Source organism: Cupressus sempervirens, chromosome 3 (assembly GCF_028749045.1).
Source record: "Cupressus sempervirens isolate cs-2001-9-10 chromosome 3, ASM2874904v1, whole genome shotgun sequence".
Classification (NCBI taxonomy): domain Eukaryota; kingdom Viridiplantae; phylum Streptophyta; class Pinopsida; order Cupressales; family Cupressaceae; genus Cupressus; species Cupressus sempervirens.
The window spans coordinates 1080762832-1080780192 of NC_143120.1; the positions used below are offsets into that span (position 1 = coordinate 1080762832).

The following is a 17361-nucleotide window of genomic DNA, read 5'->3' on the forward strand; positions in this document are numbered from 1 at the left end:
CACATTGTTGAAGACATTAGTTTGACAAAGTCTACATGTTAGACCAGAAATGAAGCATTTGCATCAAAGAAAAATTTCAGCATAGAATACCTCCTAACATAGCATTATTTTCATTTCTTTCTTATCAAGACCGTAAATGGGGAAGCCATTTTATATCTAACTAATCTAGAGTTACTTATGGAGGTCTACCATTGCTGTAAATATTATCTAGAAAAGGAGACAAGTTGGAATGTGTTTTCTCTAACTTGGCTATTTATAGTTTAGGATTAAGAGGAGAGGGAGGAGGAAACTTTGGAGAAGATATATTAGATGCTACATGAGGTGGTGTTGAAACAGGCATAATTGAGTGTGTCCTTCTAGCTACTGCATTTTTTTCTACCTATATAGAAGAAAAATCAAGGAAAAATAAGTTCAAGAAAAACTATGCATTCACAGATCAAAATAACTATTTAGGTGAAATTATCAGTGACAAATCATACTTGTGTTAGCCCATCTCTGATGTATGTTTGAAATGATTCACTTGCATTATGAAGCTATGAGAAGATGTCTACCTACAATAGCTTGTCACTTATAAGCAGAGTTATAAATTTTCTTATTTAGAAACAAATGTCATTATAATTGACAATTCATTCGCTAATCTTAAAGTTGTATAGAAACACATGTTCATCATTCTATGCATTGATGAAAATTAAAAAAATGAATGCCACATAAAAACACTCACGAAGCTTACCTATGGATAAAGTTGGGTTATGCAGTAGAGCTCATATAAGCCAATTGTACAAGTTTGCTTGTCTCCATTTAAAAAAAAAACTACAGCCTATGAGCATGATCTCTCTATAATTGACAATGCTTGAGAGCTTGTGAGCATGTGAGACTCCCTAGATGACTCAAAATGGATACTATCAACCCCTACACTATAACAAAAAAAATCATAAATCAACTAAAATTAGAATATTTCTACAGATATCAAATCATAATCTTAAAAAACTACAAGTTGAATCTTGATAAAAAAGACATCAACAAAAATATTCACTCAAGGAGTCAAAAACAATAAATGCATTCTTCATTAGCCAAAACCACAATTACTAATATACCTTGGCACATGTGCATTAGAAGGCTTTAGTAGGATCTCTCCACTTTGTTCTGCAGTCTCACTTCTGCAAAGCAAGAATATAATTAACCACTCTAAAATATAGGAGTCATTTCCTTACATACACTAAAAGTCTTGCTAAACAAAAAAAAAAGAATAACATATTAGGTATGAAATGAGTCTTATCATAATGTAAATAGGTAATTCATAGAAAATAAAATATTTGTTTATACTTCATTACAACAAATGCTTGATATTTGAGTTACAATTTCTTGTCAAATATGACAACTTTTTGCATTTTGAATCTTAACGAACACCAACTGATACCAAACCTTTAGGAATGGTACAAAATGAAAATATAAGGTGAAACAAATATGTTTTCCATTATTGAACACTAAAACACTATAAAACCAAGAATTAGGTGTTTTATTGATGAAGTTCATAAACCAATGAAATAAAAAATATTTAAGAATTTACATCTTCAAGAATAATTAAGAATGAAGTGACACAAAGGAGGGTATTAACAAAGAGCATTGTAAGAAGACAACTTTTAATTAATTGTAATATGGGTGAATTTGAGTGAGGTGATCAAATTTTTCTTTCAAAACCATATGTGTAGATATAAACATTAGGTACAACATGTCCAATATTTTTGTAGATATACACATTAATTGAACCAAATTTTTCTTTCAAAAGGATATGTGCAGATATAAACATTAAGTAAACTATGTCCAATATTTTTGTATATATACACATTAATTATACCAATTTTTTCTTTCAAAACCATATGTGCAAATATAAACATTAAGTACGACATGTCCAATAATTTTTTAGATATAATTTCCTGTGAAGAAAGACCACACTTGGCAATAAGAACCCAAAACAAAATAACAAGACAATTACTAGATTGTCATCTTAGTTCTGAAGAAAATTTGATCAATTTAATTATCCTTGCAAAAAGTGTAAGGGCTTAAAGAATTGAAGAATTCTAATAACAACAGTCCAGATTCGTTGTAGACAACATGGTCACATTGAAGGGGGACATGATTTTAATCAATTGGTGAATGTGGATTTCCAATTGGAAGAACATGGAGGTGTGAAAATCCAAGCTAGGAATAATGCTCCCTTGAAAGAAAATGATAATGTGTCAGAGGACATGATTGAAGAAGATGGTATTGGCATAACTGATGAAGATGATCATGATGATGGTACTAGTGCATCTGATAATGATGATGAAGATGGGCTTGATATACCTATACTTGAGAAGGCATACAAGCCCCTATACCAAGACTCCCAAACAATTCTTCTCTCTGCTATAGTGTTGTTGGAGAACTTGAAGGTTATGAATGGTTTATCCAATGTAGAAATGTCAGGTATGCTAAGATATACCATTTTTGTCATCTTCAATGTTAGCGTACCATTACTATTCATTATATTAACAATTCATATTTGTTTTTTTAGGTTGATAGGTGAGTTTTTGTTACCACTATCAAATATTCTACCTCATTCGTACTGATAATTATCTACCATTATGAATCAAATTGGAATGAAGTATCATTCAATACATGCATGTCCCAATGATCACATTCTATATCACAAACAACATGAATTTGCAATAGAATGCCCTGATTATCATATTAGCAGATATCAGTAAGATCAAATAAAAAAAAAGGTACCTCACAAGGTTCTTTGACACATTCTCATTATTCTACATCTTGAATGATTATTCAGGTGCACTAGCTTGGCACAATTTATAGATTACAATGCATGTAATATAAGTCAAGATGACATTATGTGAATTCCCGTGAATGGTTCTGCATTTGAAGACATAGAAAAAACATGACCACACTTTAAATAAGAATCCCATAATCTCAAGCTTTCATTAGCAACAGACGATGTCAATCCATTTGGAGATATGAGATCTGTTTACTCAGTATGGCCTGGTTTTGTTATTAACAATAACATTCCTCCTTGGATGTCCATAAAGAGGGAGCACATGATGTTGTCAATGATTGTACCAGGTATTTTTTTCATTTAATATTTATCTAAATTAATTTATAAATAGTGCATCAAAATGGTCATAATAATTATTTAATATTTATGTTCATTCAATTACTAGGTAAGTACCAAGTTAAAGATATGAACGTGTATATTGAGCCCCTTATTAACAAGTTGTTAAAGTTATGGAATGGAATCACTATGTGTGATATCTCTAGAACAATAAGATAAATAAAATTTCATTTCCATGTAATGCTTGTAGGGACAATACATGATGCCCCTAGGCTAGGTCATATTTGCGGTATGTTATATTGTTAAGGTCACATATTTTTGGTTTGTTATAGTGCTTACACATTATTGTTGTATGTTTAAGTTGCGAATGATAATTGTACACAATTCTATTTAAGCCAATAAAAATATTTTATTTAATCATTTTATTCATCCTATATCAAGATCGACTTATTTTTATAGTGAACTGAAGGCATGTTTTTATCTTTTGATCTATCAAAGCATATCCCTTTTCTTCCTTGGTCCTCTTCTTCATGGGGCAGAATTTGAGCATGAGGGAGGATTGATTCATCTTGTCATCCCTTAAGGAATTATCTTAATTCATCTCTAAACTTCAATTCCATTCTTCAAATGTTTTTCATCTTCCTCGTTGTTCTATAAGAATTATGAGATCATTGATTATCTCCTTCTCTGTCCTCGTGACTTTGAGAGTCAAAACATTTTCTAAATTTTCTTAGAATTTTTGGATGATAGCTTTTGCATGTGAGTTTTGGTTTGCTTTCATGTGGATGCCCTATCATAACATGGAATGGAAGTTTGTTGTGTATAATACATACCCAGAGAGGCTTGCAGAGAGGTAGAAATAAATGTTTTTCATTTACACATTTGTTTTATTATCATAAAAGTGGAGGTCTTATATGCTTATTTCTCTACGAGTGAAGGTCTTATATGCTCATTCCTCTTTGAAACACTACAAAAACTTGGGTGTTGTGTTATGTTTCTATCTTGTAGATATAGTGGAGAATCTATTTCCAAGCTTCCTATTGTGGATGTTATCGTCACTACAACATATCCATTCAAGGAGCTTGCATTGATAACTGCCAATACAGTTAGTTCTGTTCTTGCACTTGATTATCCAATAGAAAAATCTAATTGTTATATCTCAAGTGATGGTGCATCTTCCATCACTTTCTACTCTCTTGTAGAAACTTTGAGCTTTGCCAAAAAAATGGGTACCATTATGCAGAAAGTTCAAAATAAAGAATAGGGCACCCTTTATGTATTTCTCCAAAGAAAATGAGTCATATGATCTTGATTTTGTCTGAAAATAACAAGATATGAAGGTGATGATGATTTGATTAAAATGCAGAAATCAATAGTTCTTGTTTTATTAAATCATCATGCCTCCTTAACATTGTTAAATGATATTTCATAGGATGAGTATGAAGGTTTCAAGAAAAGGATAAGTAGAACATTGGAAGAAAAACAAGTTCCACCTAATTTCACTTCTCATCACAATGTTGATGGTTTTGTGTATAGAAGCTTGGATGTTAGAAACCATAGAAGTATAGTACAAGTAATAAGGAGAGTATGAAGTTAAATTGATTTTTATTATGTTTTGGTAGTATACACTTTAATCAAGATAGTAAGAGCTTCTATAAAGGATGAATATCTCACATTATTAATTCTTTATATGTACAATTATTCATGAAAATAAAATGGTTCATGACAAGAAAGTTGATGCTCTACCCCACTTGATATATGTTGCTAGAGAGAAACGCCCCAAGGTCAGCCATCATTATAAGGCTGGTGCCATGAATGTCATGGTTAGTAGATTTTTGTTATTTATCTTTCTAGAACTTATTTACAGAGTTTCTAGTATAAATTGTGATTGCAAAAGTTTTTGAATAGTTGTTTGCAAATTTTAATAGTAATGTCAACTATGAAGAATAACATGAATATATAATATTGTACTATCAAATATGATAGGTTTTGATGGTATTGAAAAAATATATTGTTTCTTAGCATGTTTTTTACTGATCAGATGTGGTGTTGGGTTTTCAGGCAAGAGTCTCAACATTGATGAAAAATGCTCCTTTCACACTAAATCTGGACAGTGATATGCATGTCAGTGATTGTAGAGCTATACAACATGCTATGTGTTTTTTCCTTGAATATAAATCAAAGAAAGGATGTGGTTTTGTTCAATTCCATCAAGTGTTCCATGGAAGTCTCAAGGATGATCCCTTTGGAAACTAGTTGAAAATACTCGCAGAAGTAAAAAATAATTTACTATCTTTTATGAATTGATTATTAAAGAGCTTTATAACATTTTTGGCTAAGTTATTACATGATCATAGATGTAACACTGGAGATGTTGGGTGTGCGAAGACTATTGGGAAAGGATCAAATGCACTCCAAGGCCCTCTTTATGGAGGAACCAATTGCTTTCATAGAAGAAAAGGCTTGTATGGGTTGCCACCTAAGATTGATCAACACCATAGGAAAGGAAGTGAAAGGAAAAGACGAGGTAATAAAAAATCTTTGGCATTAAATTGGTTTAGAGATTGAGGTTCAGTATATGGCATGTTGACATGTGGTTGGAATAGTGATTCATAAAAGGCTTATAATTTCTTTTTTAATAAACCCTTTAAATATTCAATCAATAACATGTATGATGTTGCCTAAGCAGAGATTCTAGACTTTGCATCATCTTGTTCATTTGAGGCATTGAGGAAAGCATTTGGAGAATCCCATGCCCTAGTTGAAGTAGCTCAAGTTATACTAAGTGACATTCCATGCAATAGCTACACCCTTCCTTCCCTCATTACAAAGGAATATTTATAGGTTGCTAGTTGCTACTATGAAACCAAAATTGCTTGGGGCAAAGTGGTAGAAGATGCATAACCTTGTTTTTTTCTTAAAAACAATTCCTACTGAAAGATTGCCCATCATCTTATATTAATCTTATTGGATGTCCACTATCCATTTGAAATGTGAATATTTGTTTTTGGATTTGATTGTGTATTTTTTTTAGGATCAATTTTTTGGATCACACTTTGTATTCCATTGTCAGGATAAGAGAAAGCAAGAATGGAAAAGTGAAATATGAAGACTAATCCTCTTTTTTTTTTCCCTTTTGTTGCGCTTGGTCTATACATTTCACTTTTCATTTCACTTTTCAATGCATTCTCTCACCCTAATGATGGATCATGAAGCGCGATCCAAAACATTGATACTAAGAAAACATACACAATCAAATCCAAACACAAAAATTTACATATCACCTTATATATTTGATATTTGATGCAACCCACAAAAATCTTCTATAGCATAAATGCTAACTCACTTTTCACTAGTTGCAGGCGGGATGGATTTATGGATATACAGTTGAGGATTTTACGATAGAAATGAAGATTCATAATCTAGGTTGGCATTCCATTAGTGTCCAACCAGGGGAACCAATTTTCATGAGATGTGCAACAACCACTAGTCTAAATACCCTTGTTCAACATAAGAGATAGGCAACAAGACTACTTAAAATATTTGTAAGAAAACTTTGTCCTTTCATTGGACTTAGAAGAGGTATTAGCTTGAGGCAAAGGATGCTTTATGCTTATTTATATCTATGGATTGTTTGGTCAGTACTAGTTATTTGCTATGCCTTACTTCCTGCAATGAGTCTTCTAGATCATAAATCATTCCTATCCAAGGTTAATTAAATTTCATTTTATATTAATATCATCTTATCTGTCCAAATTGAAACACACTATTAACCTATTAGCTAGTGGTATCATCATATGGTTGTGACATGAACAATATATTTTGTGTTTTGATTTAGATCATCTTTAGGACAAGATAAGCTTTGAAAAAGGAAGTCAATTTTGACTATTTAACAATTAGACCTTAGTGTGTGATGTTCAAGCCACCCATTTTATTCGTTGAGTTGGTGCATCTTTGTCAACAATTAGCTAATGGAGATATGTAATTATTGTCATTTATGCCAACACATGATGTACATTTTTACAGGAAACCTTAGAAATAAAGATACTTAGCTTTTGGTAATAGAAAAATTGTCTAAGTATATAATTTGGTTATTATTTTGTTTATAACTTGTTGCTGACACCATATTATGATTAGAAAAGTTAGATGGAGATTGTATACATGTATATGATGACACGCATAACCTCGAGAGTTCGTACAAACTGTACATAATAGAGATATTCATGTTTTGATGAAACAAGACAACATAATTGAAGGAAAGGATTATTTTGTTTACAAAATAATTACTTGTCCAATTAGGGCTGACATCTTAGATGTTTACTATAAGCTAGAAAAGTGTATTTTGTTCTTAGCCGACCTAGCAAAAATTTGTGTAAAGGCATGGTATTTATGCAAAGGACATCTTGCAAACTTAAGGGTGTAATCATGTTATCTTGAAGAAGTTATGTTGAGCAATTGTATGCAAACTTTTATGAAAGTGTGAAGTTTGTGAAGTTATTTCAAGATTCGAGATCAAATTGAGAAAATTTTGATGAAGGTACGGCTTTGATACCACTGATGATGGTACACACCACCCTAAGCTAGTCCAGATCCACACTCTGGTAAAAACCTCTGAGATCTCAACTTGTGCTCGCAAGCCACCAAGCAACCTCCTTGTTTCTAAACCGCAGTCACTAGCTCTTCTCACAAACTTAATCCAAGATCCAAGTGTAAACTGCCTCACATTCGGCGCTCTGTCTACACACTCACAATTCCACCACAATCCTGCTGTAAACTGCTTCACATTCGACACTCTGTCTACAGACTCAGGAAAACTCACTCTTCGCTTTCTCCTTCTCTTTCACACCTTGAAGCCTTCACACCTTCCAAAGCTTCTCCTTGAGCTTCTCCTTCTTCTTGAGCTTCCACTTCTCAAGCTTCCACTTCTCAAGCTTCTACTCCTTGAGCTTCTATTTCTTGAGCTCCTTCTTGAGCTTCCACTTCTCAAGCTACTCCTTGAGCTTCTACTCCTCGAGCTTCCCTTTGAGCTTGATTTAGAAATGCTCATATGCCTTGCTTAAATAGGCACTTACCACCTCATGCATGACTTATCCACAACCTTCTAGAATTCCTCCACAACCTTTTACAACTTCCACAACCTTCTACATCTTCCACAACTTTCTACAGCTTCCAAAACTTTCTACAATATTCATAACTTTCTAGAATTCTTCCCACACACCTCGATAAATGGAATGACAACCATTTATTTTTTATTTTTTCTATTATGCCACCTATGCACCTCGAAAATAAAAATCCTCTTTTCCTTTCTTTTCTCCTTTTTCCCTTTTAAAATTTTTTTTTTATTTCTCCTCTAATTTTCGTCACTTTTCTCTCTCCTCCAGAATTTTATTTTATTTTATTTTATTTATTTATTTATTTATTTATAAATTTTTCCATGCAAGATGCTCCTGCATCAAATTTCCATATTCTAGAAGTCTGATTACTTGTTTGGGCATTGAGCTCTTCTTGTAATTAGAAGTACATGTTTGGGTAGTGGGCTTATCTTGCATTTACTGTACCACAATTGCTAAGATATTTGGAATCTCCTAATAGGGATTCAAAGTCTCCTAATAGGGACTCCTTATACTGAATTTCTCATTGACTCGTAATAGGGTCCATCCTCTAACAAGGAACTTATATATCAATATATTATCTAGTGCCTATCATCCCACTAGGGTTTTCCCTTGGCCAAGGTTTCCCTAGTTAACAAAATATGGTGTTATGAGTTATCTTTGTGTATGGTTATTGTTATTGTTCAACATTACTTTATTACTTTGTATGTATGGTTTAAAGTAAGAAATAATATTCAGTTGGTGACTAAAGTTTGTAGAGAATTTCATGAAGTGAAGTTTTGTGGAGCATTGTCATGATGAAAGGAGGCTATAGTAAATCTTGGGTGGCATCTAAAGATTGGATAGATGATCTTGCGTAGTCATTTGATTACATAATGTAATTGACAAATTTTTCATGTTTATAAAGTACACAATTAATGCAAGCTCAAGTTGATGGAATCAGTGGAGTACATAATTAATTTTCACTTCGTTGCAAATACATCCAAAGTAAAGAGCACTCATAAGCGACTTGTCAGAGCTATTTCGAAGTAGACCCTATTTTTGGAAAACTATTTCACCAAAAGAAGTGGTCTATAGGCCTTACGACAATTCCTTACACTACTTAGTAGGGCTCACTAGGAAGAGGGCTTCAATTTGGCAAGCCATCCGAATGAAAGCATGCAATAAGTGGCATAGTAAATACAATGTCCCTACTATTCTAATGGTTTGGAAGGCTAGAAAGCTAACAAAAAAAAAAAGGCTAGTAGTTTACGCTGGTGAAATGAGTTAGGTTGTTACTAAAGCTTATTTGCTTTCTCTAAAAGTCAAGATTTAAGGCAATTTCTTATGATGATACCTCCCTCCATAGTCTACAGTGGTTGAAGACATCCAGACAAGAATGATTAGACACAAAAGTTCATTGAACTAATTGCAAGCCTAAATGCTCAATATACTTGTATTTAGATTATTCTTGATAATAGGTCTTGGTTTGTACCTCCGCCATTCTGGTTGTAACTCAGTCATTTTTGCAAATAAAATATTACAGGTAAATATTTGATATGTAGCTGAAAAATTCATATAGTGATCAAGATAAGATAAGTAATAGACGATGAAAACAAAAACAACAATGACGAACAAAATACTCTCCCTTTGAATCCAAAGAGGAAAGGACCAGTATGAATCAACTCACATGTCATATTGCGATCTTTTTGAAAAAATATTGTCATGTCTAAATATTTATGATTTAACAATCAGCATAACCTTAGACCTACATGTACAAGTGCTAGTTTATAAATTTATTTAAAAGGCGAATAAGACCATAAATATTTATGATTTAACAATCACATAACCTTAGACCTACATGTACAAGTGCTAGTTTATAAATTAATTTTTTAAAAGGCGAATAAGACCATCAAATTCCCTCGTTAAATTACGTTTAACGTTTGATATGTTGCTGGGAGCAGTTCAAATCGCTTTCTGCCCCGCCATTTGTGCCGATCTATCTTTGAATTTCCTTATCAGCACGAGTGTTGTTTAAATTCCAACGCTCTGCTGTTGTAAATATCTATTCGTTCGTTCCAATCTCGTTACATTTTATTCAACGGTCGAAGTATCGAATCGCTTCCAGAACAAAAGAAGAAAAGTATTGGTCGGAAGAACGCAGGGTCACTCATAACCTGAGCAACACAATGATGGGAGCAACGGCTGCAGCCCCTGCAGGAGTGGTAGCCGGTTCTGGACGTGAGCTGTCGAATCCTCCCACAGACGGCATCTCAAATCTGCGCTTTTCCAACCACAGCGATCACTTGCTTGTGTCCTCGTGGGATAGGGTAACCCCATGTTTCTGAAAAGTTCTAGAAAATTCTGTTTGAAAACTTTAGAAGTTTCGAGTCCCGAGAGTGAGGGTGATTTATGTTTTAGGTTCTGCAAAACTGTTTGGTATGGTGACTTTTCTCTGTTGAAACAGAGGGTAAGGTTATACGATGCCAGTACAAATTTGTTGAAGGGACAGTTTCAACACGGGGGCGCTGTTCTGGATTGCTGCTTCCATGACGATGCCTCTGGATTTAGCGGAAGCGCCGACCACACTGTTAGAAGGTATGCTGTGTTTACTTTTCCTTTTTTCGTTGCTCCTATATTGTTTTAGTCTCATTTAATGCTTTGGATTCTGAATACTCTGAACCTCCGCATTTGAGGTCCTCATGATCACGTCTTCAAAAACCCGAATGTAGGGTTTTACATCTCCAAGTAGCTGAATTAATGATACGAGGTTTTTGAATTCTGAATTCATAATTTGAAGTTTTCAAATAATCGAATCCAGGATTTTAGATCTTCAATTAGCCGAATTTAGGGTCGAAATGGCTAAGTTTAGAGTCCTTGTTAGTCACGAGGTTCCCCTTGATTACTGGCGGCTTGACCACACAATGCAAGGCAAAGTGTTATTTGTGAAAATGAATGATGCCACGTATGCAAGACAGCAGAGGTTGTGTGACAAGACAAGGTATGTTGTCACCGGTTGATGTATTTAGAAAGTCAAACACGTAGGTGGACTTGATGTATTTATAAAGATTCGAGGAGTTACATATTCTGCTTATAGAAAAGCCATTTGATGCTTTGGGTTTTGCATATTCAAGGGGTTCGACACGAGAATATTCTTATCTGAATCTTCTTGGAGCCTAGATTTAATCACAATATGATGTGCTATTGATTAGAGAACCCAGTAACATAGCCTTGCTTTTGTGGAACATAGGCTGCTAATCATTTTTAAAGGATGTAATTTCTGTTGTTCGAATGTAGAATATGCTGATTATAAAGAAGATAAAATAAAAAATATGTTATATTCTTGACACTGCATAACAATCTGTCTATGTTGCTGGTTATTTTTTGTTTCTTTTGGGTTTGATTATATTTGGAGTTGAAACTTGTAGTGATTGGGCATTTGCTGTAATTTTTATAAAATATATATGTGGACTTTGAGACTGAAAGTTACAAAATTTTGTTAATTTGTGTGTCAACTGTCTCTCATGTAAAATCTCAGTTCAAAACTCTAATGTTATGCATTAAGTTTTAACTTTCTATAATATATAAACTGAATGCCTCATCAATAAACTAATACAAATATTCAAAATTTCCTATATTTTAAAATTTCTCATATTTTTAATAGCTTTCTCTTTGGTGTCTTTGTCTTCGAAACTTGATGTAACATATGTTGAAGGGTGTATATCAAAAACATATGATGAAGGGTGGTGTTGCATGGGCTAGTTCAGTTGTTACATCATGATATGACGTGATCATTAAACAAAAGACATTGAGTCTGTTGTGAAAGAGCAATTGTTTCATCTTTTATAATGGTTCCTTTCCTTTTGTGCAATTGAAAGGGACATGGGGGATAGGGAATGAGAATATTGGGCAAACCCTCATAATCTATGATTTGGTCCCAAACCCAATATTTAGCATAGTAACACAAAGACCCCTACCATACCTCTTTTGTCCCATGTCTCGACGACAGGGACTCGGTTTCCCCATTCCCCAACAACGCCACTAGATTTTGCCGAGGATGGGAGGACGTCCTATTGCTAACTATTTTCTGATTCAACTATTTATGTTCAATGTTCAAGGTTCCAATTCAATGCAATGTTCAAGGATTTACTCTTTTACATCTTTATATCTTATATTGCAATACATCTTTGCATAACTAGAATTTTAAGTAGCATATGTATAGTATATACTATTGTGATACAATAATGAATGTGCTATTAAACAAAGATCTTGACTAATCTATATATCCAAGATACAAGACAATGTTTCTATAAGGAACAAGAGAGAGGAAATAGAAACATACTGAAGAGAGAAAGAGAAAGTTTCCATAACGAACAAAAGGATTTTATGTAAACATTACAAAAAAAGTGACCATTAGAAAAAGATGGAAGAGAGAGTAAATAGGAACTATCTAATATTGTATTATATACAACCCCCCTTGCCACTGTCCCTCCGTCATACCCCTGCCATCCCCAAATTAAGACTCCTCTGTCCATTAGTCCCAGAAACTTGTCCCCCCATTCCCCAGGGCGGTGTAACTATGATATTTAGTGTTGATATAGATCTTAGTACGAAGATTCTTAGAAATGTCAATATCAACTAGTATGCGAGCATAGGTGGTGTGTAGATACTCTAAGAATCTTCAGTGACCCCCATAAATTTTCCCAAAGAATTGCCAATGACTTCAAAACAAGAATCAAGCCAAAAATGCAAAGGAAGATTATAGACAATCTTACCTAGCTCAATACATCTCGGTTCAAAACTCTAATGTAATACATTAAGTTTTCTTTCTATAATATATATACTGAATGTCTCATCAACAAACTAATACGAATATTCAAAATTTCTCATATTTTTTAATAGCTTTCTCTTTGGTGTTCTTGCCTTCGAAACTTGGTGTCACATATGATGAAGGGTGGTGTTGCACAGGTTAGTTCAATTGTTACATCATGATATGACTTGATCATTAAACACAAGAAATTGAGTCTGTTGTGAAAGAGCAATTGTTTCATCTTTTATAATGGTTCCTTTCCTTTTGTGCAATTGAAAGTGACATGAGTGAGAATATTGGGCAAACCCTTATAATCTATAATTTGGTCCCAAACCCAATATTTAGCATAGTAACACGGAGACATGCCCCCCCTCCCCAATCTTTTGCCCCATGTCTCAAAGACAGGGACTCGTTTTCCCCCCTTCCCCAACGACGATGCCAGATTTTGCCAAGGATGGGGGGGATGTACTAGTGCTAACTATTTGCTGATTCGACTATTTATTTTCAATGTTCAAGGTTCCAATTCAATGCAACGTTCAAGTATTTACTCTTTTACATCTTTATATCTTATAGTGCAATACATCTTTGCATAACTATCATTTTAAGTACCATATGTATAGTATATACTATTACGATAGAATAATGAATGTGTTATTAAACAAAGATTGTGAATTATCTATGTATACAAGATTCAAGAGAATGTTTCTATAATGAACAAGATAGAGGAAATAGAAACATTCTGAAGAGAGAAAGAGAAGGTTTCCATAACGAACAAAAGGATTATATGGAAACATTACAAAAAGAGTGACTGTTAGAAAAAGACAAAAGAGAGAGTAAATAAGAACTATCTAATATTGCATTATATACAACCCCTTGTCCCTTGCCACTGTCCCTCCGTCGTACCCCCGCCATCCCCAAATTAAGACTCCTTTGCCCCTCAGTCCCAAAAACTTGTCCCTCCATTCCCCAGGGTGATGTAATTATGACATTTAGTGTTGATATAGATCTTAGTAGGGAGATTCTTAGAAATGTCAATATCAACTAGTATGTGAGCATAGGTGTTGTGTAGATACTTTAAGAATCTTTAGCGACCCCCATAAATTTCTTCAAAGAATTGGCAATGACTTTAAAACAAGAATCAAGGCAAAAATGCAAAGGGAAATTATAAACGATCTTACTAGATCAATACATCAGAGAAGGCTTCAGTAGTAGGGTCGAAAGAAGTGTGCCATGACTTCAACCTTAGCAAGTTATCATCGTAGTCCCATTGGCAGTCACACAAAAACTTTTGACAATCCTTGACTTTATAAAAAACTACAACAAAGAATACTTGCGCACAAGGGTAGATTTGAACATCACCAGTTAGAATGGGGTGCCAAGTATCTAAGATCCATTGATGCATTTTTGCTAAACTTGACCAATGACCTCTAAACCCCCCAATCAAATCATGTTTGGCATAAAAGGCAACAATTTCATTCACATTTGAAGAACATCCACACCTAACTCTACCTTCAAAAATCTTTAGTAGGGACGACCACAAGATGATTAGGGAGATTTTTGCCTCATGCCTTCAAAAGCTCATTCTTCCCATTTTTAAAGCCTCGAATCAGGTTGGATAACTTGTCGAAGGTAAACCCTAGTCGAAACCCTAGGGTGTGAGCTATGCTTGAAAATTCCAAAGGGAGGATGACAAAGAAGGATACTCTGTAGCTTTGCAAGTCCCATCCTCACCATGCACATGCATTGCGAGGTTATTCTTCCTTGGACAAGGTAGCTTGCAAGGGCCAACCAAAGAACTCTCACTTACATCAAAGTAGCCATCAACACCAAAAGAAGGGAGTGAATTTGCAGAGGTAGGAGCAACTCAAAACATTTTGGAAGCACCAATTATCTAGAATGTTTCTCTAACGGCTTTGCGTTTGTTTGCTTTTGATGTAGGAGAATCCTTGGGTTGTTGGCAATTTTGTATACCTAAAAATGTTTCCGTTTGGTTTATCTCTATACTGTTCATATCTACACTTTTCTTGTTGCCTTCGGTTGTGATCGATCTGGTTGGCTTGTTTTCTTATGCAATCCTTATGGTTTGGTCTAGGCATCATGGAGATCCTACATCTAGCTTCACATCTTGTTTTGGTGTTTCCAAATAAAGTTATCTTAAATTTGGTTTGGTCTTATATTGACTTTCTTGTTCTAATGGTCAAGGTGGCGAGTTGCAGTTTGCGATGAAGATTTATGACATGCGATGCTTAATGGAGCATTGTTTAATATTTTAATATGTTTGACCAACCCTCTTGCATGTTCACACGACTCATATTTTTTGGGGGTTGTTCTTATGGATTTGGGTCTTGACCTATCTGTCTGTAATATATTTCCTTTGTCTTGGAATTCAATGATTGGATAAGTGGACTTGTGGCTGGCGATCTTGTATATAAGTAGGGTAATGGTTCTTGTTTAAGGGGAAGAATTGATGGAAGCAACGAGAGGGATTGGGTAGATGTAACCGAGATAGCTAGGATTTGTTGAAGTATCTTAATTTTGTGGGATGATCAATTATAAGTAGATTGCCAAAGGCACTAGATGTATGTGTCTTGCAGCAATTGTATATTGACAATGGTGATGTAATATCTATATCTGCAAGCCAACTTGATGATAATCTAGTGATATATATTCCTTTTATGTTCATTTCTTGTTAGTTTGTTTGGGCATTACTACTGTAGCATATCTAGCTATGAGGTTAGTCATCTCCTTCAATGGTTTTCTTCCCTTGACTGCGCCAACTGGTATCAAAGAACAATTCTACAACAAAGCAAAACAAGCACTTGGAATTTGATGTTTCTTGCTTGCATGCCTTGTTGTCTTGGAGTGGCAAAATCTGAGGATCTGAAATCAACCGAAGGTTAGTGCAAGGTTGCTAGAGAAGGATTAGTTGCTTGGAAGAAATTGGAAATCACACTTGTGAACATGTTTGTGGGGTGAGAAAAGATTGGGTCTAACCTACAATTGTTCAGGGTTGCACAAGGAGGGTTAGTTGATTGATAGCTTTCTAGTTATTGAACAAACCTAGCTGCTTCAGGCAGATTGCTGGATCAGTTAGGGCAATGAACACTTGTAATTAGATAGCCTAACTTGAGGAAATTAAAGATTAACATTCTTTGTAAACATGTTGCCTAGAAGGATGAATCCTAGAAGGTTAGAGCAAATGATGGAGGATTTCAAAAATGAGATAAAGGCTGAGATCTAGAATGCTTTGAGTGGGGCTAGGAGAAATCTTTTGGTTGAAGCTGAATTTAGGGAAGCTATTGAAAATCTTGAGACAACTGAAGTTGATTTTTTGACCAAAGAAGAAAGATTGTTGAGAGCTATGACACCAATGGGAAAGTGTCATAGGATAGACGTTTCTTGCTTTTCTGGTTCATTACATCCAAAGGAATTGATAGAATGGATTAATGAACTAGAGGAGTACTTTGAGTTTGAAGATGTTAGAGATCCACAGAAAGTTAGGATGGCACAAAAACTAAGTTGAAGAGTCATGTTGCATTATTGTGGAAAGAGTTGTACAAAGATAGGGAAGATAATGGAGAACCTAAGATCACTAGACATAGTTATAGTTTCTAGACTTTAGGATGTTAGTCTTAAGGGGTCAGATTACTAAGAGGGTGGATGAATCAATAATCAACCGATTAAACAACTTTTCAACCACTGAAACCCTTATCACAATATAAGCTTAATGACAACAAATGGAAATATCATACATATAGGCACATCCACAAAATAACACAACACTTGACACAAATAATTTGGTCTCGTGGAAACCCAACTTAGGTGAAAACCACGGTGGGAATTAGTAACCACAAATTGTGCACTCTTCTGATGTACTCTATGTTAGGAGCTTAATCTTGTTAGGAGTTACAAAAACAATATCAAGTGCCACTTAGTTAAGGGATTTACCTCTAACCTTGTTAGGAGTTTTAACCTGTGAAGAGTATCCTTGTTAGAGGACTTAGATCACTAACTAAAGTGCCACCTTGTTAAAGGATTTACAATGAAGGACTTGTTAGGATCCACTTAGTTAAGGGATTCTACTGATGCAACTGTAGTGGACCAGAATGTAGAATGATTTGAAGAACAACACCTCAATTGCCTTATCTAATCCAATGTAGTGCACACAAATTCTTCACTTCCTTTTTGATTATCTTCTTTCTTGATTACACCTTTGCACTTAGAACCACACAATGATCAATACACAATTATTGCACTTTCATCAAATATATAATTTTCTTAAAGCCCTAAATGTTCTACTGCCTTAAACTTGCCCTAATACGTTTCACTTTGAATTTCAAGCACATTAGTTGCATATCACG

General features: G+C 34.4%; 1 protein-coding gene and 1 pseudogene across 1 annotated transcript in view; both read left to right on the forward strand.

Annotated features, from left to right (window-relative positions):
- The window catches only part of LOC149570513 (cellulose synthase-like protein H1), a 34460-nt pseudogene extending 28516 nt beyond the window's left edge, over nucleotides 1-5944 (forward strand).
- Nucleotides 5945-10087: 4143 nt separating this feature from the next.
- The window catches only part of LOC149570514 (mitotic checkpoint protein BUB3.1-like), a 59243-nt gene continuing 51969 nt past the window's right edge, over nucleotides 10088-17361 (forward strand). The window contains exons 1-2 of the mRNA XM_089823112.1: nucleotides 10088-10520; nucleotides 10658-10788. Of these exons, the coding sequence (XP_089679238.1) occupies nucleotides 10380-10520; nucleotides 10658-10788 (272 nt within the window). The 5' untranslated portion in view covers nucleotides 10088-10379. The remainder of the gene's footprint in view (nucleotides 10521-10657; nucleotides 10789-17361) is intronic.